The sequence below is a fragment of the Cnephaeus nilssonii genome (genome assembly GCF_951640355.1).
Source record: "Cnephaeus nilssonii genome assembly, chromosome: X".
Classification (NCBI taxonomy): Eukaryota; Metazoa; Chordata; class Mammalia; order Chiroptera; family Vespertilionidae; genus Cnephaeus; species Cnephaeus nilssonii.
In genome coordinates, this window is record NC_137071.1 from 88,078,118 (window position 1) to 88,103,398 (window position 25,281).

Here is a 25,281-nt window from a genome sequence, read left to right on the forward strand (position 1 = left end):
CAATAAAGAAATAAATCAACAGCCGAAACTGGTTTGGCTCAGTGGATAGAGCGTCAGCCTGCGGACTGAAAGGTCCCGGGTTCGATTCCGGTCAAGGGCATGTACCTTGGTTGCGGGCACATCCCCAGTGGGGGGGGGGGGGAGGTGCAGGAGGCAGCTGATCGATGTTTCTCTCCCATGGATGTTTCTAACTCTCTATCTCTCTCCCTTCCTCTCTGTAAAAAAATCAATAAAATATATATAAAAAATTAAAAAAGAAAGAAATCAACAGATTGCAATGTTATGAGGAAAATAAACAGGGCTCTTTATTATAGAAATATGTGGGAGTGCGACAAATATTTTCAATCAGGAAGCCAGGGAAGGCCACTCTGAGATGTGACATTTGAGATCAGTCCTGGAGGGTGAGAATGAGCCAACCATGCAAAGAACGAGGGAGAACATTCCTGCCTGAGAAAGCAGAAGATTCCAAAGTGGTGTTAGTAGTTGGGGAAACTTGGTGAACAGAAAATGGGTGAGTGTAGCCAGTGTATGAGTGAGTGAGAGAGTGTATGAGATGACATTGGATAGAGAGCCGAATCATATGTGGCCATTTAGGCCATCGTAAGAAGTTAGACTTTACTCTAAATGCAGTGGGGAGTCATTGAAGGTTTTTATGTAGAGAAGATAAAATTTTATTTTCATTTAAAAAATTTCTTTCTGGTTGCTGTGTGGATAATAGATTGGAGGGAAGCAAGGCTGTGAGTGGGAAGAACAGTTAAGAAACTATTACAAAGTCCAAGTAAGACATGATGGCTTGGGCTAGAATAATAACAATAAAGATGGAGAGGAGTTGCCTGGCCTGTGTGGCTCACTTGTTGAATGTCGACCTATGAACCAGGAGGTCACAGTCATGCCCAGGTTGCAGTCTCAATCCCCCCAGTAAGGGGCGTGCAAGAGGCAACTGATTAATGATTCTCTCTCATTGATGTTTCTAACTCTCTCTCCCTCTCTGAAATCAATAAAAATATATATATTTTTAAAGATGGAGAGAAGTGAATAGATTCAAGACATATTTTGGAGTTGGATTCAGCAGGATTTGCTGAGCGATTGAATATAGGGAATAAAAAGAAGGTATCAAAATGGCACCTAGGTCTTTGGCTTTTTTGTTTGGTGTTTGTTTCTTTGTTAATCATCCCCCAAAGATTTTTTTTCCATTGATTTTCAGAGAAAGCGGAAGGGGGGGAGAGAGACAGAGAGAGAGAAACATCATTGTGAGAGAGACATGCCAATTGGTTGCCTCCTGCATGCGCCCTGACCAGGACTGGGAATTGAACCTGAGACCCTCTAACCACTGAGAAAAATGGGCCAGGGCAGTTTTTGGCTTTTGACTTGCCATTTACTAATGTGGGGAAGACTCGTGAGGGCCAGAGTTTTGGTGGGGCAGAAATTAAAAGATCTCTTTTGGACATGTGAAATTCTAAATGTTCCATGAGACATCCAAGTAGACAGTTGTCTGGAGTGTAGACTGTGTAATTGTCCAATACAGTTGTGGTAGACAGAATAATGACACCGCCCCCCGCCCCAAGGTTGTCCACACCCTAATCCCTAGAACCTGTGAACATTTTCCTTACATGGCAAACGGGACTGTGCAGATGTGATTGAGGTTAAGGATATTGAGATGGAGAGCGTATCATGGTTTATCTGGGTGGGCCCAATCTAATCACAAATCCTTAAAATTGGAAGAGGAAGATGGAAGAGTGGGACAGAACAAGAGGCAGTAGAAATTGGGCAAGTGAGGAACTTGACTCACTTTTGCTGACTTTGAAGACAAAGGAGCCCAGGACCTAAGGAATGGGGATGGCCTCTAGAGGCTGAGAATAACCCTCAGCTGACTGCCAGCAAGGAGATGGGAACTTCAGTTTTACAACCACAAGGAACTGAATTCAGCCAATAACCTGAAAGAGCCAGGAAACAGACTTTCCCTGACAGCCGCCAAAAAGAGACATATTCCAGCCAGACACCTTGATTTTAGCCTACCGAGACCCACATCAGACTTCTGATCTCCCTAACTGTAAGATAATAAATTTGTCTTGTTTAAGCAACTGAATTTGCAGTAATTTGTTACAGCAGCAATAGAAAATTAATATATCAGAACACTGTTAATAATGTCTAATGTCACAATAATAAGCATAAACCAGAACTATCCTGGGCAAACTGGATAAGTCTGGAATTCAGGGAAGAATGGTGACTAGAGACAAAAATTTGAATGTCATCAGCAGATAGATGGCATTTAAAGCCAAGAGACTGAATGAGACCGCCAAAGGAGTAGATGGGAAGAAACTCCTGAGGGAGGGGGAAGCAACAAAAAATGACATTGAGGAGATGGTGGCTAAAAAAAGGCCTCAAGCAAGATGTGGAGGAACTGGAATTCTTGTATCCTGCTGTTGGGGGTGTAAAATGCTACAATCATTTTACAGCCTGGCAATTCCTCAAGTGGTTCAACATGGAGTTATCATATGGCCCAGCAATTCCACTTGTACAGGTGCCCTTGCCGGTGTTGCTCAGTGATTAGAGCGTCAGCCCAAGCACCAAAGGGTCGCAGGACCCATTCCCAGTCATGGGCAAGTACCTGGGTTGCAGGTTTGATCCCCAGCCGCCCTGTCCATCTCCCTCCTCTCCCTCTCTCCCTCCCCCTCCCTCCTCCCCCTCCCTCTCTTCCTTCCATTCTCTGTAAATATCAGTGGAAAAAATACCCTCAGGTGAGGATTAACAAAACCAAACAAACAAAAAAATCTGTACAGGCATGTTTATAGCAGCATCATTCATAATAGGCAAAAAGTGGAAATGACCCAAATGTCTATCAACTGATGAATGGAGAAACAACATGTGCTTTATCCACACAATGGAACTACTTAGCAATCGAAAGGAATTGACTATTGATACACAAAAAGCATGGGTGAAACTCAACATACTAGTATATGGAAAGAAGACAGATACCGCCCCCACAAAAGGTACATACTTTATGATTCCATTTATATGAAGTTTTAGGAAAGAGAAACTAATTTATAGTAACAGAATGCAGATCAGTGGTTGTTTGGGGAGAGAAGGAGGGATTACAATGGGGCACAAGAAAATTTAGGTTGTTGATGGTGATGGACATTTTCACTATCTTAACTGTGATGGTTTCATAGGTGTATACATATGTAAAAATCTTAGTAATAGTACACTTGAAATATGTACAGCTTTATTGTGTGATACCTCAATAAGACTGTTTTTGTTTTAACCAGTTACCCCAGGGCTAAATTTATAAGCCTGCCCAGAGGGGCCAGAAATTAAATCCTTGGGGGAGGGAGAAAGAAAGGGGCTTCAAATGCTAGGCAGATGAGCTTAGGTTTGACCCACTAAGCAAAGAGAAGTAACTGGTTTCTTGTGCAATATAGGTGATGTGATAAAAACTGGATGTGAGCAAGATTGTTCTGGAAACTGAAGTGAGAGACTGGAGATAGCAAGATTGGCCCACAAATGATGAGTATTATTACCTCCTCAGTAATTACACAGCCAACACCAGTGTGATGGATCGTCCATATTTCGAATGCAAGCTAGGTCTGAAAACTGAGAATGCTTGATCTGGGTACTTCTTAGAAACTCAAATCCTGCTTATATGGACTCTGATATGGTTATCAGATTATAGATAGGGCCCTTACCAGGGGTAGAGAAATGGCTTATCACCCTTCTTAAGCAGGGGTGGAGTGATTTGGTCCTTGGTATTTTTCTTAGTAGTAATGAAATTTAGCCTGTATTGAATGTTTACTATGTACCAGATTTTGTTTAGACATATATTACCTCATTTAATTGTCCCTACAGTATTATTCTCATTCCCATTTTACACCTGAAGACACTGAAGTTTAGAGAGGTTAAGTAACTTACCCAAGGCCTGACAGCAAGTGGGCAGAGCCAGTATTTGAACTCAGTATGACTCCAGAACCCATCCTGTTGACACTGGGTTAAATTATTTCTCTTCTTATTTTGTCACAGATTCCCAAACTCAGATGCTCAAGTCCAATTCGATCTTATGGATACAAAAGCATATAGCCATAGAATCTTGGGAGGGTGTAGAACTCTCTTTTCAGCCAACACAGCAATCTCCTCTGCAGTGTCCCCAACAAGTGTCCAATTCCACTCTTAACATTTCCAGTGACAAGAAGTTGCCCACATTATAAAGCAACCCGTCCCATTTTTAAGTAGCTGATATTTTAGAAAGTTATTTCTTGTTCAGCTGAAGTCTACTTTCATGAAACTTGTACCAGCTGCTGTTGATTCCATATAGAATGTCTAATTCTCCTTTACCTGAAAGTCCTTCAATTATGAAACAGGATGTCCCTCCCTCACCAAAAGCTTTCCCCGTTCAATATCTCTCATTCATGCAGCCATTTCTTATATGACATGATTTATAGGCACTTCCCTTTCCTGACTGCCTTCTTTGAATGTTCCAGTTCGTTAATGTCCTCTTAAACATGGCATCCAGGAATAAGCTCTATGGGCCAGCTAGGGAGGCCCAAGTGGGACCTGACCAGTTCACCACCATCCTCTTGGCCGAACTCAATTCTCATTAGCATTTTTTTTTTGCATTGTCACCTCACAATCAACCAAGACCTTCAGTTTTCACAATGTTACATTAAGCTCTAGCTCCTCATTCTTAAATGTCCTGCACTAAATAAAGCATTAGAACCCTTTATGTGGCCCTTCATGCTTTTATAAGCCTGAATTTATTCTGGCCTTAGGCTCTTCTGACTCAGTTCCTAGAGGTCTGTGATACATTTTGGTCTTCATCCTTAAAAGCCTAGCCCTCCTTCTGTCATCTATATATGTACTTTCAAAATCTGAGCTCCTCAGAGAATAATCTGTAAGGACACTTTAATTAATTAGATCTTTCTCCCTTTTTAATTTCTCATTGGACTTTTTCTAAATTGTACAGGTCTGAATCTTTGGAATCTCTCGCTCACTTGAGCTATCTTTCTCTTTAGATATTTGGCCAGGAGATAATATTATCATATTTATCTTTTCTCTTTTGATATCTCTCTCTCTCTCTCTCTCTCTCTCTCTCTCTCTCTCTCTCTCACACACACACACACACACACACACACACACACACACACACTTCAGTTAACCCATCTGACCATGCCTACCATTCTTTTGCTTAACAGATCCAGATGGCATGGTCAGTTTCCCCAAGATTCTTGTCATTTTTACTTTGCTAACCAGATCTTCCTTATTTATTGTCAGGATTAAGCCCAGTTCAGCAATTTCCTCTCTATGCTTCTTCAGTCTTCTGAGAACTATAATCATCAGCAAGAGAGTCAAGAATATATCAGATGGCTTATGTCTCTGATCACCATTTCTTCCCTATGTGATGGTTTTATGAAGTACTATTCAGAACTATCTGGGCAGTCTCTTGTATATTTGCACAACTACAATCACTTTCATTTCTCCCTTTCATTTTCACTGAACGTTTTCAACCTCAAGCCAATAAAATACTACTCTGCTCTCCTTTTATATGGTATCTTCCTGAACAGGTTTATCCTTCTATTTTGAGATGCCAGTCAGAAGTCCCATTTTACCAAGTTTGAACAATACCTATATAACGGTTTTTCTGCCTGCATTAATGTTTTACATTCACTTTATTCCCATATTCTGGGTGTTGGTACAAAGATCACTAACTGAGACCTTACTAGTATGTATCATTTCTGACCCTCATCCTTGTTTTTTCTTGAGAATTACTAGGCACTGCCTTAGCTTTAGTTCTTCTTTCTTAATTACACTTGTAGTCTACATAGTTTCCAGAAACACAGTATTTACTAACACAGAACCCCCACTATGCCTCACTGGAGGAATCTATTTTTAACTAATTGACCAGCCATATGTCATTATAAATATCATTATTGTTAACATTTGTCTCTATTTTCCTGGGCTCTTTTTTTTATTTTTTTATTTTCCTGGGCTCTTGCTACTGGTTTCTTTTTTCTTCTTTTTACTTTTTAATTTTTTTAACCTTCAGACATAAAAAAAAAAATGCCCAAAAAACAGTATAAAGAATTTCCATATATAGCCGAAACCGGTTTGGCTCAGTCGATAGAGCGTCGGCCTGTGGACTCAAGAGTCCCAGGTTCGATTCCGGTCAAGGGCATGTACCTTGGTTGCGGGCACATCCCCAGTAGGGGGTGTGCAAGAGGCAGCTGGTCGATGTTTCTCTCTCATCTATGTTTCTAACTCTCTATCCCTCTCTCTTCCTCTCTGTAAAAAATCAATAAAATATATTTTAAAAAAAAAGAATTTCCATATATCCTTTACTCAGCTTCTCCAAATGTTAACATCTTACGTAATCACTGCAACTAAGAATAGTATTGGTAGCCCTAGCCGGTTTGGCTCAGTGGACAGATCGCAGGCCCTCAGACTGAAGGGTCTCTCTCGGGTTCAACTCTGGTCTAGGGTACCTACCTTGCTTGCAGGCATGTGGGAGGCAACCAATCGATATGTCTCTCTCACACTGATGTCTGTCTCTCTCTCTTTCTCTCTCTCTCTCTCTCTCTCTCTCTCTCTCTCTCTCTCTCTCTCTTTCTCCCCTTCCTTTCACTCTCTAAAAATCAATGGAAAAATATCCTCAGGTGAGGATTAACAAAATAATAGTATTGGTAGAATACTCTGAAGGAATCCACAGATCTTCAAATTTCAACAATAGTCCCACCAGTGTCCACTTTCTGTTTCAGGATCCAATCCAGGATCACACATTGCATTAAACTATCATTCTCCTTAGTTTCTTTAAATCTGTGACAGTCCTCAGTTTTTCTGTTTTCCAAGACCTTGACACTTTTGAGAACATCTGACTCCTCTAAGTGTACCTGCTCATAGGCAACTAGGAGAGCTCCAGCTCACAGTGGATTTGGAAAAATACCAAGCCATGGCATGAAGTTGCTTTTAAATGACCCATCTTGTATTTCACCTTCAGTAAAACTACATTTTGTTACCCAAAGACTAAGAAGGGGGAAATTCTATGTAATTATTTGATCATCTTTTTTGTGTGGAGAGAAAGAAATGGGACAGAGCATAAATGCAGAAGTGCTTGAAACTGTAAAAGGAATCTGGAATAGAATACATGCTCCAAGGGAGTAGCAGATATGGCCTGGAGAGATAGAAAAAGGGTAGATAAGTGATAGCCCTGCATTTCAAAGAGTAATTAACATTTGAATAAAAAGCATTAATCAAAATGTCAAGGGGTCAAACTAGAAAGGTTTTAAATTTTATTTTGAAATGGGTTCTGAAAACCACCTCCCTCTAAATAAAATGCTCTGTAGAGATTTGCTTTACCTGTTAATTCTCTCCCTAGTAGAAGTAGAAATATAGGAATATATCCTGTCATTCTCTGAAACTGTACAACAAGGTTATTTTTGTATCCATATGCATTACTAATTACAATCAGCTATTTAGAAAACTAGTAACCTCTCATGAACACAGGTCAAAGATACCCCCCCAAGATCAACAAAGCTGAATTCAAACTTGCTCTTCTTTGAACACGTGATGTATTGCTGGGGTTCTTGGGAGGGCTAGCAAATTGCAAAGTATACTTAAAGGATCTGACAATCTTGGAGGAATCCTCGAATAGGGTCTTTTGATGGGCAGATCTGGAGAAGGTGGGAGAAGGGAGGAAAGGAAAGTGAGGGATATGCCCCTTTGTCTTCAGTATGCTGGGCACCTAGGGTTTAGCTGCAATTGCGGTTCTCAGGCATTATCCTTATTTTTATAAACATTCTTGTGATTACTTAGACATAGGACTTGTGATTACACTCTTGGTTCCTGTTCTGAACCTGAGAGTACATGCAAACTAACAAGAATTTGTGCGGCAAATGCTTACCCAGTGCAAGGATTGAAGGGCTCAGTAAGCACTTGTCCATTGAACAATGGCTGTCTATCTAATTCTATTGATTCCTCTTTTTTGAAGTTCAGGAGTCAATTCAATCCCAGAGCTCTTTACCTGGAGTTGGGGAAGCCAAATGCCAACCTAGTTCATACAGCCTTTTAACCTTCCCTGTACAACCTTTATATTTGGCTTCTGGCTACAATTTCCCCACCCCTAGCCGAGTCCTTTGGACTCTCCTCTGCAAGTTCCCAGAAAGATCTTTGTTAGGCTGTATTTGCAAATCCGGGTCTGGAACATGTTGGCAGTGTCCCCGCTATGCTGTTCCCCCAATTTCCTCTGGATTCAGAGACATAACTTCAGGGCAGTACCAGGTCTAGAGTGAAGAGGTACTTGCATTGGCACAAAATTTAAGGGGATTCCAAATAACTTAGTAAGCAAAATAAATGATTTATAATGCACTATCTTAAGAACTCAAAAGTAATGGAAAAAAAGTCATAATGAACAAATTATCAAAATTTTAAATAAAGACAGGATACCCACGCCCCCACACTTGTATGACCCTGCCTCACTTGTTTCAACCTAATCTCAGGCCTGGGGGTTCCAATTAAACTTTATTTACTAAAACAGGCTACCGGTCAGCGGGCCGCAGTTTGCTGGTATGGAAAATTTTAAATGTTGCATTAAATTTTATCTTGATTACCGAGTTGTGTGCTTTTTGTTTTGTTGTGTTTTGTTTGGCGGTTCCCTTAAATCCTGAGCCTCATCCTTGTCCGGGCCCTGCTCCAGAGGTTTTGGTCCAAGAACCTGATAACGTCAGCGTCCCTTCCAGCTCCCAGGCCCCTCCCAGGGTCCAGGGTCCGAATCCCGGGTATTCCCTAGGACCACCCCTCCCTCAAGCTAGGTCAGCTCCAGTGGACCAGCCGGGAGCGTGGAGGGCGGCCCGGCCCGATTTCGTGGCTCCTCCCCCGCCGCGTCAAGCCACTCAGCAGTCCCCAGGCCTAGCGCGCCGCCAGCCTACCAGCCACGCCTCCGACGCCGGCCTCCAGGGCGCCGGCTCCGCGTATATATTTCAGCCATTTGCTTCGCTCCGCCCTAGAGCCCCGGAGTTCAGCCGGTTACGGTCCCAGGCCTGTCTTCGCCCGCTTCTTCTTTTCAACATGACAGATGCCGCCGTGTCCTTTGCCAAGGACTTCCTGGCAGGTGGAGTGGCCGCAGCCATCTCCAAGACAGCGGTAGCACCCATCGAGCGGGTCAAGCTGCTGCTGCAGGTACCTCCTGGGATCAGAGAGCCCGAACAGGAAGTGGGGGAGGGGACGGGAAGAGGGTCGCGCCGAAAGTGGGGCCCAAGGAATGGAGGGGAAGGAACTCTTTAGATAAGTCCCGGGAAGTGGCAGCGTGGGAGCCAAGGTGGCAGCAGAGGCGGACCAAAAGGCAGGTTTGAGGGAGGCGCTTTTTTTAGTGACCCTAAGTTCCAGATCTAGGAAAGGGTTGGGGGTGGAGGGAGGTGACGAAGGCCCGGGCCTCGGCTTCCCAGAGGCCGCGAACTCGGGCCGGCGTTGGGGGGGGGGGGGGGCGGAGGGGGGAGCGGCAGTGCTTAGCTGCCTCCCCGGGCCTTCGGGTCAAGGGCAAAGCCTGAAAGCCGGCGAACACCTGGCCTTACAGGAGACCTCAAGGTCGCGGCAAGGAGATCACAGCCTTGAGGAAGCCACGCGGCCGGTAGAGCGGCCGCGCTCCCACCTGGCCGGAAGCCTGTGCCGGGAAGCGCGTGTGCCTGCTGCGTCCTCCTCCGCGCAGCCGCCGGCGCCGCGCGCTCGCACGTTCCGGCTCTAGATGGCGCACTCGGACGGGCGAAGTGGCCTGGTGGCCCGCGGGTCACCTCTAGGAGACAAGTAGGGTCTGAACAGAGAAGGGAGGGAAGCAGCTCTGGAGAACTGAGGCGTAGTCCCTGGTCACTAAGGTGACCGCACCCTACCTGGGACTCACCTTAATGCCTCTGAACTTGGGCCCGACCTTTCTCCTAGGTCTAAAGGGCACCGGTCCGCGTGAGCGTGCCTGCTCCCCACCCAAAGGGGTGGAGGCTTAATGTCTCGAATGATGCAGATCACCTCTTCCACCTGTGACAGCTGTGATACAGAAGACTAGATGGGGGGCAGGGAGCTAATCTTAAATCGCTTTGATTGAGATGAGATATTCTCTTCCCTTTTCCCTTCATGGTTATAACTCTCCCTGTTGGTCTCCTTTTTGTCTCTCAGGTGCAGCATGCCAGCAAGCAAATCACTGCAGATAAGCAATACAAGGGCATTATAGACTGTGTGGTCCGTATCCCCAAGGAGCAAGGAGCCCTGTCCTTCTGGCGTGGTAACCTGGCCAATGTCATCAGATACTTCCCCACCCAGGCTCTCAACTTTGCCTTCAAAGATAAATACAAGCAAATCTTCCTGGGTGGTGTGGACAAGAGAGCCCAGTTTTGGCGATACTTTGCAGGGAATCTGGCATCAGGTGGTGCTGCTGGGGCTACCTCCTTGTGTTTTGTGTATCCTCTTGATTTTGCCCGTACCCGTCTAGCAGCTGATGTGGGCAAAGCCGGAGCTGAAAGGGAATTCAAAGGCCTCGGTGACTGCCTGGTTAAGATCTACAAATCTGATGGGCTTAGAGGCCTATACCAAGGCTTTAATGTGTCGGTACAGGGTATTATCATCTACCGAGCTGCCTACTTCGGTGTCTATGATACTGCAAAGGGTAAGTTTTCTATATGCTTTGAAGTTGTGTTCTTATGAGACAGTGTGGAAGGTTACCATGCTAATTTTCCAGGAGCCAGAGATTTTTTTTAATTTATTTTATTTTTGTAATTGCTGAAGGCAGCTAAGGTCATCCAGTACAACCCTTGTGACCAGATGAGATGTTAGGGGGATGTGGAAAGCAAGTCTATAAAACTGTTTTCTAGTAAAGGTGCCTCTTTCCTATTCTCAGGAATGCTTCCAGATCCCAAGAATACTCACATCTTCATCAGCTGGATGATCGCACAGTCCGTCACAGCTGTGGCTGGGTTGACTTCCTATCCATTTGACACTGTTCGTCGCCGCATGATGATGCAATCAGGGCGCAAAGGAAGTAAGTTCCCCTTGAGCAGAAGATGAAGACATGGGCATGGGGTTGATAGTATCTACTACATAGTTGCTTTTGAGCCAGGCCCTTTGGATGCCTATGAATGAGCGTGCTTAAATGGTATTAGAGATGAAGTCTGCTGGGTAGTCTACATATTACTGTTCTCTAGTCATAGCATTAATATTTCAGCATTTCAGTTAGTTAATATTTCATTAACCTGTTAATGTTGGGATTTAAAAAACTGTTAGCTCTTAGAAATGGGGCTCTGGTTTGGTTCAGTAAATCCTAGGACTTTTCATCAGCCTTTTGTCACTAACTCTGTCTTTCTTCTTTGCAGCTGATATCATGTACACAGGCACACTCGACTGCTGGAGGAAGATTGCTCGTGATGAAGGAGGCAAAGCTTTTTTCAAGGGTGCATGGTCCAATGTTCTCAGAGGCATGGGTGGTGCTTTTGTGCTTGTCTTGTATGATGAAATCAAGAAGTTCACATAAATTATTTCCTAGTCTTCCCTCCCCCAGACCCCGTGAACAGGCATGTTGTATTATGTAACATATCTTGAGCATTCTTGACAGACTTTTGGTTGTCTGTTTTATCAGTGGCAACTATTTACTGGTTGAAAATGGGAAGCAATAATATTCATCTGACCAGTTTTCTCTTAAAGCCATTTCCATGATGATGATGGGACTCAATTATATTTTTTATTTCAGTCACTCCTGATAACAAATTTGAAGAAATAAAAAATATCTGAAGTAGAATTTTGTTTGTGGTTTATTTGCCTATAAAAATGTCTTGTTTAGTGAGTGCTACACTTGAGTAAATGCTGCATGTTTGTTTTTTTTAATATATTTTATTGATTTTTTACAGAGAGGAAGGGAGAGGGATAGAGAGCTAGAAACATCGATGAGAGAGAAACATCGACCAGCTGCCTCCTGCACACCCCCTACCGGGGATGTGCCCGTAACCAATGTACATGCCCTTGACAGGAATCAAACCTGGGACCTTTCAGTCCGTAGGCCGACACTATCCACTGAGCCAAACCGGTTTCGGCAAATGCTGCATGTTTAATAAATACTGCTGTGTCTCCTGAGACATGAACAGCTTTCTTTTAAAACCAACCTTCAGCCATCACTTATCAAAGAGTAGTAGCTTGGCTGTGTGACCTGTCAACATTACCAGTACATTAGCAAAATGAAATTCAGGCCCACTGTATCCAAAAACCATTGGTCTGTGGCCTGTGGAAGGTCATAGCTGAATGAGCTTTCTCCAAAAAGTAAAATGTATCCACCTTACCTAGTCCTATGGTTATTAATCAAGAAATATAAGCTGAAATGTTCACTCCTTAAGGTTGCTTTTTCTGAATTTCCTCACACTCAAAAAGAATTGTATAATATACGGTAATAGCAATTTTCGTCCAGTTGCCTTCCCTCATCCATCTTCACCTGGATCAAGCCATTTTAATCCCACTCAAAGCAAAGGATTAGAACTGGCATAGTTAAGCGGTGCTGAGATTGTAGTGCTGTTCAAGATTACAGGGTGATCTGGACAACTGCCACGACCTCAAAATTCATTTTACAGAGAGGAAATGTATCTGCATTTTGTTTTAACGTGCTATTAACCCCAGTTAATGAAGGACATTTATGTTTCTTATGGATAAGCCCTTATTTAGGATCCACATGAGAATGTTTGCAATTTCTGTAGCTCTTGAGCCTCAGAAAGCCAGTAACAAGATTTATGAATAAGGCACCATGGTTGTCAAGGCACAGCATTAATAGTGGAAAATGATAGGTGATTTATGTGCATATTCCTGAGGAGCATCACAAATGCTGGCAAGTTTCAGTGCTGATCACAGGGTCTGCATGGCATGCATTAATGCCCAAAGGACCCTAGATATTTCAATCACTTGTAAAGAGTAGCGTAGTTAAGAACTCACACTATATATCAAAACAAAGTTGTGCCCTTTAAATATATACAACGTTTAGGCTGGCCAGCATGGCTCAACCAGCATGGCTCAGTTATTGAGCATCAACCTATGAACTGGGAGGTCATGGTTCGATTCTTGGTCAAGGCACATGCCTATGTTTTGGGCTCCATCCCCTGTGTGGGATGTGCAGGAGGCAGCCAATCAATGATTCTCTCTCATTGTTGATGTTTCTCCCCCTTCCTCTCTGAAATTTTATATATATATATATATATATATATATATATATATATATATATATATATATATATTCTAGTATATCCTTGGGTGAGGAGGATTAAAAAGAAAAAGATCTTAAAGTTGTTTTAAAAACCCAAAACTTGTTCTCGTATTGTGCTGTTGGGCAAGTTACCTAATTTCTCAAAGCCTTAGTTTTCGTCATTTATAAATTGAGGATAATATTGGCTGCCTTGGAGGGCTGTTGCAAGAATTATATAATTTATGTAAAGCATCTGCCTTAGAACATAATAAGTACTTTATAAATAGTAACTATGATAATTATTAAGAGGCAGTTAAGATTTCAGGGATTCCAGAATCAGAAGTACCTGGATTTGAGGCCCTGGCTGGGTGGTTCAATTGGTTAGAGCATTGTCCCGATACGCCAAAGTTGTAGTGCAGGTTTGAACTCTGGTCAGGGCACATACAAGAAGCAACCAATGAATGCATAAATAAGTGGAACAACAGATCGATGTTTCTTTCTCTCCCTTCCTCTCTCTCTCTAAAAATCAATAGATTTTTTACAAAAGAAGTATCTGTGCCCTAGCTGGTTTGGCTCAGTGGATAGAGCATAGGCCCATAGACTGAAGGGCCCTAGGTTCCATTCCAGTCAAGGGCATGTGCCTGGGTTACAGGTTCAATCCCTGCCCTGGTCCGGGTATGCGTGAGGCGGCTGGTCAATGTGTTTCTCTCTTTCAGTCTTTTCCCCCTCCCTCTCTCTCTAAAAATCAATGGAGGAATATCCTCCGGTGAGGATTTTAAAAAAAAGAAGAAGTACTCGGATTTGAATGCTGGCTATGCTGCTTACCTTGCTCCCGAATCTCAGTTTCCTCATCTGTAAAATTGGGATATAATAGTGCCAGCCATATTTCCTATGGGTGTTTTGAATGAGGGTTAAGGAACATAAAGCATGTAGAGCAGTAAGTATGGCACCTGGCATCTAGTAAGCACACCAATGGGTGTTTTTCATAATTAGGCATCCATTTTGTTGAATGAAGATTTGCCCCAGCAGAGTGCTACTTAAGAATGAATTCAAGCCCACTTTTCCTGCAACAGCCTTGACATACTATATTGTGTAGAATTTCTATAAAATAAACTTCAGGTTAGGTCTTTTTCAGTTGTAGATTTTGACCCTGAAAGGAGCTAAGAGGCTCTCCAGTTAGGGCTGAAAATCACAATACAAGAGAACCCAAGCCCCCTTTATGGTTATTACAATATATGCAGACTCACTGAGCTGCAGTTATTAAAATAAACCTAGGACTAGGCATAAATGATCAGAAAGCAAGAAGTGGTGCCTCCTACAATTGGTTGGCTGATATAAATGAGGTGGTGGTTGTTGTTTTTTCTGTTCTTTCTATTCTTGTTGTTCAATGATTTTTGAAATTTAATTTAAAGACAAAATGGTTTTAATCTCTCCAAGCTGTGCAGGATAGTGCTATAGAATTCATTACGTCCATTATGCTCATGTGAACATTGATGGTACACAATCTTAGCAACACCCTAATTTATGCTGTTGTTTTGTTACTATTCAATGCATAACAGGATGCATGAAGCCTGATTCCAGGTGAGAGAGCCGGAATACAGGTCAGCTTGTGCACAGCCGAGCTTCCCATTCCAGAGGCCCCTCCAGTCACTGGAGGCAGCGTGCTGCCGGTGCTCCGGACCACTGGAGAAGGAAACCAGGGGTGTCTCCCCAACAGGGGCAGTTGTCGTGTGGATGGTAAGTCATTTAAGCCATTATTTTCATATTAAAAGACGTGGATATGTTAGAGAGTCTATTGTACCATTTGAATGCGTTTTTAAACCAGAAGCTGCAAAGAGAGTTCTTGTGTACAGAGGACCATTTCTGGCACTGCCCCCAGACCCCTGGGAGGACCCATTCAGCCTCCACTGTTATTATGGATACTTTGGTAGAAAAATGTTAAAAGTACTGCTGTATGGGATGATAGATTTTTCAAGCATCAATGTTACTGGGGTAAATTGCATTTCTCCTGCGAAGTTTGTGAGCATAGTGTTTCTATTTTGTTTTTTAGGTTTTTAACACAGTTAATATCTGTACATGGCAATCAGTCAAATAGTGAAGAAAAGATATAAAATGAAAAGCAACTATCTCCCTGTCCTGCCTTTCTCAACCCTAGTCCCCCTCCTTAAAAGTAACCATTATGAACAGTTTCTCATATATCTGTCAGAAAATGAATGCATATTCTTGTAATTGTAGCTGATTTGTTTGTATCTGAATCATATTCTCACTGCTTGAATTCAAAATGGCATAATTCTTTTCAACCAGTGTCAGCCGTGGGGTACCAGAGCTCACCGATGCTGTAGGAGGCAGGAGGGTGGGGAAAGGGTAGCTTCCGGACTCTGAGCAAGGATTTCTAAGTGTGAACCTTTATTGAAACCCTAAACCAGTACTTTCCTCCCCTTTTTGGTTGTAGCTTTGGTCACTGAGTGGGGCCTGTCACTTCTAACATCAGAGCCTTAGTTTCTCCTCTAAAGTCCTTTCCAGTCTTAACGTTCTCTGGCTCCATCATTTTTACATAAAACAGAATCTGTGAAAGGGCTAGGATTAGGTGATTTAATCCTTCCAGAGAACATTTTTAAATATCTAACAGAGTCATAAGTGAATAGTCTCTGACTCAGAGCAGTCATTTGCAGACTGTGTGGGTGGGTTAGCATTGCAAGTAAAATTACAAATGTAAAGATTTACATTAATTTTGGGACCAAGAAGCTGAGCAACAAAATTACAGCTCGGAGTTTGGGTCAAAGGTGATCTGATTTACCGCAAAATAATTAACATCTTTCTTGTCAAAGATTCATCTTATTAAGTGTGATGTGCACTTTGGCATGCAGGTGGAGATTTATTTGCACAACAAATATTGAGCATTACAATTTCTGGACACACACAAAAAAAATGCCTTATGTTCCACTCAAAATGTTTGGAGGAGCCTTCCCATCTTTTGTGTACAGAGAACCATTATTTGCTTTATGTGCAGGTGAACAAGTTCAGATGCATGGTGCTCTTCTTAAAAGAGCCTTTGGTATCCTAGCAACATATATAAACAATGTTCAAGAAACAGGTTGGGCAGTTGTTTTCACTGGACTCTCTTCAGAGACAAAACTGAGTTCAATTAGAGGAGCCTATTAATTCGTGCCTTTTTCAATACTATCAAGGAAGGAGACAGTAGAAGAGAGGTCTTATTTTGAAGCTGATCAGCCAACCTGGGATTTCCTTTCCTTGGGCAACTTTTGTAAAGCAGGGAGGAACTTTAGCACTGTCAAGATTTAAGAGTGTGCAGAATCTGATCACATGACACGTTTCACTGTCTCTAATGTTTTCACTCCCCGAATGGAGATATCTGCCACCATCTATAATAATAAAAGAGAAAGATGCAAATTGACCATACCTTTGAGACACCCACCAGCCAATCGGAGTGAGTATGCAAATTAACCCAACAAAGATGGCAGGTTAATTTGCCTACACAGGCGCCGAGTGGCCAGGCAACGACGACGCAGGCGTTCCACACCACCCCAGCTGCTTGGAGCATCTAGGCATTGTGGGAAGGTGGAAAGGCGACTGTGGGCCACAGTGAAGATAGAAAGGTGGCTCTGGGCTGGAGCAAAAGCGGAAAGGCGGCTCAAGCCTGAGCGAAGGCAGTGCCAGCAGCCAGGGGAAGGAAGGCCCATTCTTGCACGAATCTTCGTGCATCGGGCCTCTAGTAAAGACATAACCAGAGCAAAGTTTGTGCTAAGTTGCTGTTGACAGAGCGAATTCCGAGGGCTTTGTGTTTGGCAGTGAAAAGGAAAACTCTTCTGTCTATATGAGCTTCCAATGCCCTGCTCTGCAATGAGCAGGGACATCTCACAGACAGAGGCAGAGGGACTGTGAAGTTACCGATGCTTTAGCTTCAGAGCCACCCCCGGCAGGGGCTCCTTCCCAGCCCTAGGAGGTGTCATAGTGATGTATTCATTTAGATGAATGAATATGCAGCCCACCCTGTACATCAGGGAAGAGGTGGGACCCAGTCTGCGACTTTCTCATCACCTGATTTCCCTGCTGCTCCCCATCTTTCCCCTCATGTTGCACTCATGAGAATCTTTTAGGCTAGAGGTCTCATTTTCAAATACCAAACTTTGTCACTTGACAGCTATCCAGCTTTCACTACTTTGGGCCTCCGTTTCCCCATCTGGCACACGTGGATAACAATAGTACCTACCTGGAAGGAGTATGTGAAGATTAAAGGTGTTACTATATGTAAAATGTTTAAAATAATGCTAGGCACCTGCTTAACCTAATTTTGCTATTATTATGACTGTTATTATTTTATTGGAAGACTTAAATTATTTTTATTTCATTCATGAGATACTGGTGTAATGGATTTATCTCTGACCTACAGATTTTCTAAAACAGTCTCAAGAAAATATCACATGTAGTATAGAAACTGAATCAGAGAGAAAGTTGGAAAGAAAGGAAGGAACCCTCCCTAGCTGGTTTGGCTCAGTGGATAGAGCATTGGCCTCTGGACTGAAGGGTTCCGGGTTCAATTCTAGTAAAGGGCACATGCCTAGTGGGGGGGGGGGTGCAGGAGGCAGCCAATCAATGATTCTCTCTCATCATTGATATATCTCTCTCTCCCTCTCCCTCTCCCTCTCCCTCTCCCTTCCTTTCTGAAATCAATAAAAATATATTTTAAAGAAAGAAAGAAACCTTTTTTGAATGGAATGAATAGGAACATGTGATAATCATAAACTCTAACTCAAAGCACACATTTTACAACACTGATTATGAAAGAGAGCAAAGGCCAACAATAAATCTGTTCTGCCTCACACCAGACTCCACTGCCCTGCTGGCCCAGGAGCCACTATGTGATCACCAAGGTTCCCTTTGCTCTTGTATTTCAAGGAATCCATAAAGTCCCAGCCTGCCCACCCAATCCTATGATTTCAGTCCCTAGGGAAAGAAGCTGCTGGGAAAAGGCAATGTACCCAGATCTTGGGAAGCAAAAGATTGCCTTTCACTTATGCAATTAAGTTTGGGGCCCAGGAGTCCATTTATTATAAATACCTCTCACTTTGAAAGGCCTTTTATTTTTAGATTAACACTAGAAAATGTGCAAATGAATGGCCTGGCTAGGGAACAGCAAGTGACTATCTATACCAGTGGTCGGCAAACTCATTAGTCAACAGAGCCAAATATCAACAGTACAACGATTGAAATTTCTTTTGAGAGCCAAATTTTTTAAACTTAAACTTCTTCTAACGCCACTTCTTCAAAATAGACTCGCCCAGGCCGTGGTATTTTGTGGAAGAGCCACACTCAAGGGGCCAAAGAGCTGCATGTGGCTCGCGAGCCTCAGTTTGCCGACCACGGATCTATACTAGTAAAAGGGTAATATGTTAATTAGACTGGGAGACCTTCTGGACGTCCTTCTGGACAAAGCCATGGTGGCAGGGCCAAGGCAGAGGTGGTTAGGGGTGATCAGGCCAGGAGGGGAGGGCAGTTGGGGGCGAGCAAGCCAGCAAGGGGAGCATTTGAGGGCGAGCAGGCCAGCAGGGGAGGCAGTTGGGGGTAATCAGGCCAGCAGGGGGGCAGTTGGGGGTGATCAGGCCAGCAAGGGGGGAAGTTGGGGGCAAGCAGGCCGGCAGGCAGAGTGGTTAGGGGCAATCAGGCAGGTAGCCAGGTGAGCAGTTAGGAGCCAGCGGTCCCAGATTGCGAGAGGGATGTCCGATTGCCAGTTTAGGCCCGATCCCACAGGGGTCCCAGATTGGAGAGGGTGCAGGCCGGGCTGAGGGACAAACCCCCCCCATGCACAAATTTCATGCACCAGGCCACTAGTTTATTATAAAACCTTGAGCCTTGTTGTGCATTTACCCAAGACGTGAAATCCAGGGGTAAAGGTGCTTGGGGTTCTGGGTAAAAGCATGCTGCTTGCCAATTATGATAAAAAGCTGGCAGTTTGCTGCATGGCTCAGTGGTTGAGCATCGACCTATGAACCAGGAGGTCATAGTTTGATTCCCAGTAAGGGCACATGCCCGGGTTGCAGGCTTGATACCAGTGTAGAGCATGCAGGAGGCAGCTGACCAATGATTTTCTCTCATCATTGATGTTTCTATCTCTCTCTCCCTCTCCTTTCCTCTCTGAAATCAATAAAAATGTATTTTAAAAAGAAAGCTGGCAGTTCAGCCACTGCATTTGTAATCCCACTGGAACTCCATGCTTCTCTATCTTGGGTCATGTCACACCTCATCATGGGTTAGTGCTTCAGTTTGTCCACCAGGAAAATTGGAAATCAACTTTTCTTGAGTTACAATGTAATTTCTTAAATCTTCTACTAGGGGTTATGGCACTTTTCAGGATTTCTAGAGCTAGACAGATTGGATTAGGTTAAGCCTGCTTCTCAAAAACAATCAATACAACCAAGTAGCAGTGATTTCTCTAAAACTACAGAATCAGGATCATAGCTAATTATTGTGGCCTCTTATACGCTGGATATTGTGCTAAGCAGTTAACATGGATTAACTCTCCCGATCCTCTCAAAAACTGCCAGAGGTACATATTATTATTAACTCAATTTTGCAACTGATAAAACTGAGACTCTGAGCTCTTCACCTGACAGAAGGTTTCAAAGAGAACTTCAAGGTGATCCTGTCCAACTATTTATTTTGTGTCATGAAATATATTAAAATATGAAAGCTGACTAGTTTCAATACCCACAGACAAAATCCACGTGACAGGTATTAAATAGAAATTATAATAATCAAAGCACTATCTGCAGAATCCATTTTTAGAGTATGGATTATTTTCTATTTTCAGCCAATTTAAGAATTATTGTTATAAAAAAGTCCCTTGAATTAAATTTGATTTGATTTAAGTTTCTTTGCTTTTTCAGGATAGACCTTCCTTTTAAATGAAGGCTCCTAGCAAAGAAGGCTGAGCCTCCTCAGTTATGTCCTGAGGTTACTGGGCCATTGGATACTGCCCTACTTGACAAACACAACCACGTGACTAGGTGGTATCTGGCACCCCATCACGTATGAGAGCGTCTCAGAAAAATGCTGAGACCTGGGCTTTTGTCTATTTTATTTGACTGCACCTTATATGGGGAGACCGTACATGCATGTCTTGTTTTGCTACTTCTACACATGCTCTGTAGTCCCAAGCCAAGCCACTTGCTATTCCCTAGCCAGGCCATTCATTTGCATATTTTCTAGTGTTAATCTAAAAATAAAAGGCCTTTCAAAGTGAGAGGCAACACACATTTATTTGAGATTTTTTAAAAAGGTAGCTATTCATGATGCACTGATTCAGGCAGAAGCCCAAACAGTGTTCCAATTATGAGACAAAGGCAGTGGGTATTTATGAGAAAGGGAAGAGGAACAATTGCATCAATAGAATGAAGGCATTTCTATTGGCGAAGATAACATAACATAATGATGCTAATTCTAAGCAATGATTTTAATTTTCAGTATGGTAGTCATCACTCTTGTGGTCATAATATCTGCGTTCTTGTTATTTTTGAAAATAGTTCTTTGGGGCACAATGTTGCTCTAGGCCCAGTCCAAAGGCTATTTTGCCCTCTTTGAACATCCAAGGCTTGAGGCATAAGACATGCCAGGCAGTTTCTCTGGCATGGCAGCTCTGGCTCCATTTTAAAGTGATTCCTGTTATTATTTTTTACACTAGCTTTGTTGTACTATTACTTTTCCCAGGCCTGCCCTTCCCTGCATCGCTGCCAAGCCATGGTCCTTCAAGACCCAGCCAAGAATACACCTCCTCTGCATGCCTTCCCAGATTCCAGCAACCAGCACATTCTGCCTTCTTCTTTGAACTGCTAATGTAGTCTATGTCAAAATCCACAAGGAAAGGGATTTTGTCAGTTTAACTCATAGTTGTAGCCTCAGTGCCTAGAACAGTGGCACGTGATAGGTATTCAAGAAATCATTTTTTGTTTGTTTTTTAAAAATACATTTTTATTAATTTCAGAGAGGAAGAGAGAAGAGAGATAGAAATAGCAATGATGAGAGAGAATCATTGATTGGCTGCCTCCTGAACACCCCCACTGGGAACTGAGCCAGCAACCCGGGCATGTGCCCTGACTGGGAATCGAACTGTGACCTCCTGGCTCATAGGTTGTCATGCAACCACTGAGCCACACCGGCTGGGCAAGAAATCATTGTTAAGTGGATGCATTTTATGTTTATTTCACAGTATAGTAACTAAGTGTTCACTTGTCTGTCTCCATTTGAGGCTATGTCTTGTTCGTCTTTACATTCCTAACATGGAGCATAGAACACAACACATAATGGGTGTGTGGTAAATGCCCACTGGAGGGAAAAATGAATGAGAGAATGAATGACCAGCATGTGGAATTTGTTCCTTTGGTTTGGCAGAAATGAATTTTGTCTGGATCCAGCCCCTTGCTACCTGGGAGCAATTTCACAGTAATAAATTGTGCAGGGCCTTCCTACCTTGCATCCATTGTTTGCCCAGCCTCCGGACTGAGTGGGAAGTTCTGGATAGAGCAAGAGTTTAGAAATCACCTGGTTCCTGGACTGCTGCTACATTGTCCACGCTAGAGAACTAGAGAGCCAGAGCCTTGGGACACCTCCCTCCCCAACTCTGTGTAAAAAGCAGGTATGGCACCATATCGATTGTATCTACCGTCCTGTGAACATACGCTGCCTATTTGATCCTGAACCCCTAACCTGGATCCTTCCACATAGTAAGTACTTGATGGCTATCTGGTTGTGATGGTGACGATGCTGAACACTGACTGTCACACAAGATGACTCAGGTCACCCAAGGGGAGAGGAACAGGCATGTTACTGGGGCACCTGAGGACGCTGCCATCAGAAATGTACCAACTGCACACCACATGACTTATTAGGGCTGATTAGACCAGGCATATTCCTGTGCCTGGGCTTGATGTTCCCAGCTCCTAAGAAAGTCCCTGCTACTGAAAGCCAGTGAGACATGACCCTCTTTGACCTGCTCTGAAAGCAAGTGGGTTTGTTCTCTCTCTTCCCCCCACTAACCCCTTCTCCCCCATCCCCACCCAGGGGCTTGGTCTCTTACTGCTCACCCATCATCATTTCTTGAGCTTTTTACTCTGGGCCAGGCACTCTTCTAATTGTGTATGGATTCTCTCGTTTCATCCTTTCAGCAGCTTTATGATGACCATTTTCCAGATGAGGATAACTGAGGCACCTGGCAAACCACATATAGCACCTACAGCTGAAAACCCTGAAAGCAGAGCCCCCTCTCGCCACCCCCCCACACACACCCAACCCCGTCACACACACACACACACACACACACACACACACACACTTAGACAGGGCCAGGAAGCAGTGGGGGAAGGCATGATGCCTGGAAAATAATTGGGGAGACTGGATGAAGAGGAGTGGCTCAGGCCTGTGTGGGGACTGACCAAGGTCAGCAGCAGCCTAAAGAGAGGCACTTGGTGGAGTGGTTAAGGGCCTGACTCTGTCTGTGTCCAGTTGTGAGATCCTGGGCAAGGTTCTGAGCTCTCAGTTCCTCTGCTTGCTCAGCTGTAAAACGGGGTCAAGAACGGCACTGTAGGGCGCATAAAATGAGTAGTTGAGAGCTTGGCACAGAATAGACACTTAAGTGTTAAGTGACTGGTTTCTCAGAGGCCAGCCAGCCTTGTCCCTTCGGGTGCCTACCCTCCCCCACTATTTCTCCCCCCACCCCCAAACTTCGTAGGAGGGCGCTCTCAGCGTGTTGACTACAATAGTCCTTTGCTGCAGACACAGGGAGTAGCAGAGGAAAACGCCCCGCCCCGCCACGGGGTGGGGGTGGGGGTAGGCGGCGGGGGGTGGGGGGCGGCGGAGGGGCTGAAGACAGCTAACTAGGAGAGAAAACGCGTCCTTTGCTGGCTTCTTGGCGACTGAAAGCCGTTGGATGTGCAAGGCTGGATGAGAGATACAGGCTGAGGAAGCCGCCACAGCAGCAGCCCACGGTGACCCCCAGTCCCGCCCTTTGGCCTCCGCCTTGGCGCTGCTGCCCAGGCTCCTCTCCACCTATTCCGGGCAAAGGCACCGCCTCCAAGAAGCCTGCTCTGACCACTGCAGCCACTCTTCCAAAGTATCATCCGCACTGGTATAATTTAACACTTGGATACGTGCTGGCTGGTTCCCTAAGGGTATGGATGTATTGGATGTCTTGGCTCCACAACATCGTGCCTTTTATTTCTCCCCCCTCACACATGGCCCCTGACGCACGCAGCCACAATGCGAGTGCCCAGCAAACACTTGTCTTGCCTCTGTAAGGTGTCCTGTAGCACCCAAAGGAGACTCTCAGGGACCCTGATGTCACAGAGCCCAGGGGTGGCAGAAGAGATGCCAAGAAGAACACCTGCCTGGCCTCAACCATTTTGAGCCTTCCCTAGGCAGGGAGAATTGGTATAGCCCGCCTTTGCAGGCAAAGCCTTGTAACAGAGGAAACCCATCTGCAGGGGAGCCTATTGATGTGGAAACGTTTGTTGAGCACCAGCCTCGTGCAGAGCTCTGTGCTGGGCTCCCAGAACACAGAGAGGTGGTATAAACAGGGTGCCTGCCCTCATGGGAAGGAGCACAGAAAAATGGAAACAGATTTAGAGTCAAAAACTTCCCACACACTAGCGGTGTGAGCTTGGGCAGGCCAGGTCACCTCTGTGAGCTTCAGTCTCCTCATCCGCATCTCTGAGGGGGGTCTGGAGTGGTGTGGGGTAGGAGTGGTCAAAGATTAGCCAGATCTACAATGTTTTCACTGTCATGAGACTATATTCACCTACTAAGTAATTTAAATTACGTTAAAAAAAATTAAATCCTCGCCGGAGGATATATGTTTATTTGATTTTCTTAGAGAGAAGGGATGGGAGAGAGAGAAACATTTGATTAGTGGCCTCCCATTTGTGCTCCAACCAGGGATTAAACCTGCAACCTTTCAGTGTGCAGAAGGATGCTTCAACCAACTGAGCCACACTGGCCAGGGATAAATTACATTTTTTAAAAAAATATATTTTATTGATTTTTTACAGAGAGGAAGAGAGAGGGATAGAGAGTTAGAAACATCGATGAGAGAGAAACATCGATCAGCTGCCTCTTGCACACCCCCTACTGGGGATGTGCCCGCAACCAAGGTTCATGCCCTTGACCGGAATCGAACCCGGGACCCTTGAGTCCGCAGGCCGACGCTCTATCCACTGAGCCAAACCGGTTTCGGCATAAATTACATTTTAAAGTTGAAAAATAAAATGGAGTGGTTTTGTGACAAATTATAAAATAGTATATATGAAAGCTCTTTGTTAATTCAAAGAGGCTCCACAAAGGTTCCTCGCTTCTGGTTGCTAAAATACATAATAGGCACTTGTTAAATGCTTCTTGAGGAAACAACAATGTTTCCTGGGTGATGAGGCGAACAGTCAATTTAAGGTGACAGGATCCATATACAAACATGAGTGTCTGACATGTGCCAAATGGCTTGTCCAGATAATTGAGTTGTCCATGAAAGATCAGTTGGGGGCCGAAAACCAGGTATTACAGGCTTTATTAGAGGAAAGAGACCTGCTGGGCTGTCTCGCAAGGGGAGAGCAGCAACCCGTGCAGAGGTGAGCACTCCTTTTGAGGGGAGGAATGGGAAGGAATGGGGGCTTCAAACTGCGGCTCGCGAGCCACATGCGGCTCTTTGGCCCCTTGAGTGTGGGTCTTCCACAAAATACCACTGCCTGGGCGAGTCTATTTTGAAGAAGTGGTGTTAGAAGAAGTTTAAGTTTAAAAAACTTGGCTCTCAAAAGAAATTTCAATCGTTGTACTGTTGATATTTGGCTCTGTTGACTAATGAGTTTGCCGATCACTGGCTTAGGGTACTCAGCGGGTGCTGATTGGTGGCTTAATGTATGGTCCATATAAGGTACATAGTTAGGCACTCAGGTACTTAGGAACAAGGGCTCAGGGTATTTGGCAGGTGCTGATTGGTGGCTTAATGTATAGTCCATATAACGTGCCTGGTTAGGTACTCAGGTATTTCCGGGCTGCAGGTTACGTCGTGTTAACTGTTATTCCGCCCACCAGTTGGGAGAAGGGAG

At 44.1% G+C, this 25,281-nt stretch overlaps 1 protein-coding gene across 1 annotated transcript; it reads left to right on the forward strand.

The window, feature by feature from the left end:
- Positions 1-8,952: 8,952 nt before the first annotated feature.
- SLC25A5 (solute carrier family 25 member 5) lies at positions 8,953-11,755 on the forward strand. Its single transcript, XM_079765181.1, has 4 exons — positions 8,953-9,159; positions 10,144-10,630; positions 10,862-11,002; positions 11,334-11,755. Exons 1-4 carry the CDS (start codon positions 9,049-9,051, stop codon positions 11,489-11,491), a joined length of 897 nt encoding a protein of 298 aa, XP_079621307.1. The 5' UTR covers positions 8,953-9,048; the 3' UTR covers positions 11,492-11,755.
- Positions 11,756-25,281: the final 13,526 nt, after the last annotated feature.

Bases quoted from the DNA above. Each gene is read 5' to 3' on its own strand.
- SLC25A5 (XM_079765181.1), top strand. From the start codon at position 9,049: ATGACAGATGCCGCCGTGTCCTTTGCCAAGGACTTCCTGGCAGGTGGA. The intron at 10,631-10,861 runs GTAAGTTTTCTA...TCCTATTCTCAG, and splicing joins TGTCTATGATACTGCAAAGG to GAATGCTTCCAGATCCCAAG. The intron at 11,003-11,333 runs GTAAGTTCCCCT...TCTTCTTTGCAG, and splicing joins GCAATCAGGGCGCAAAGGAA to CTGATATCATGTACACAGGC.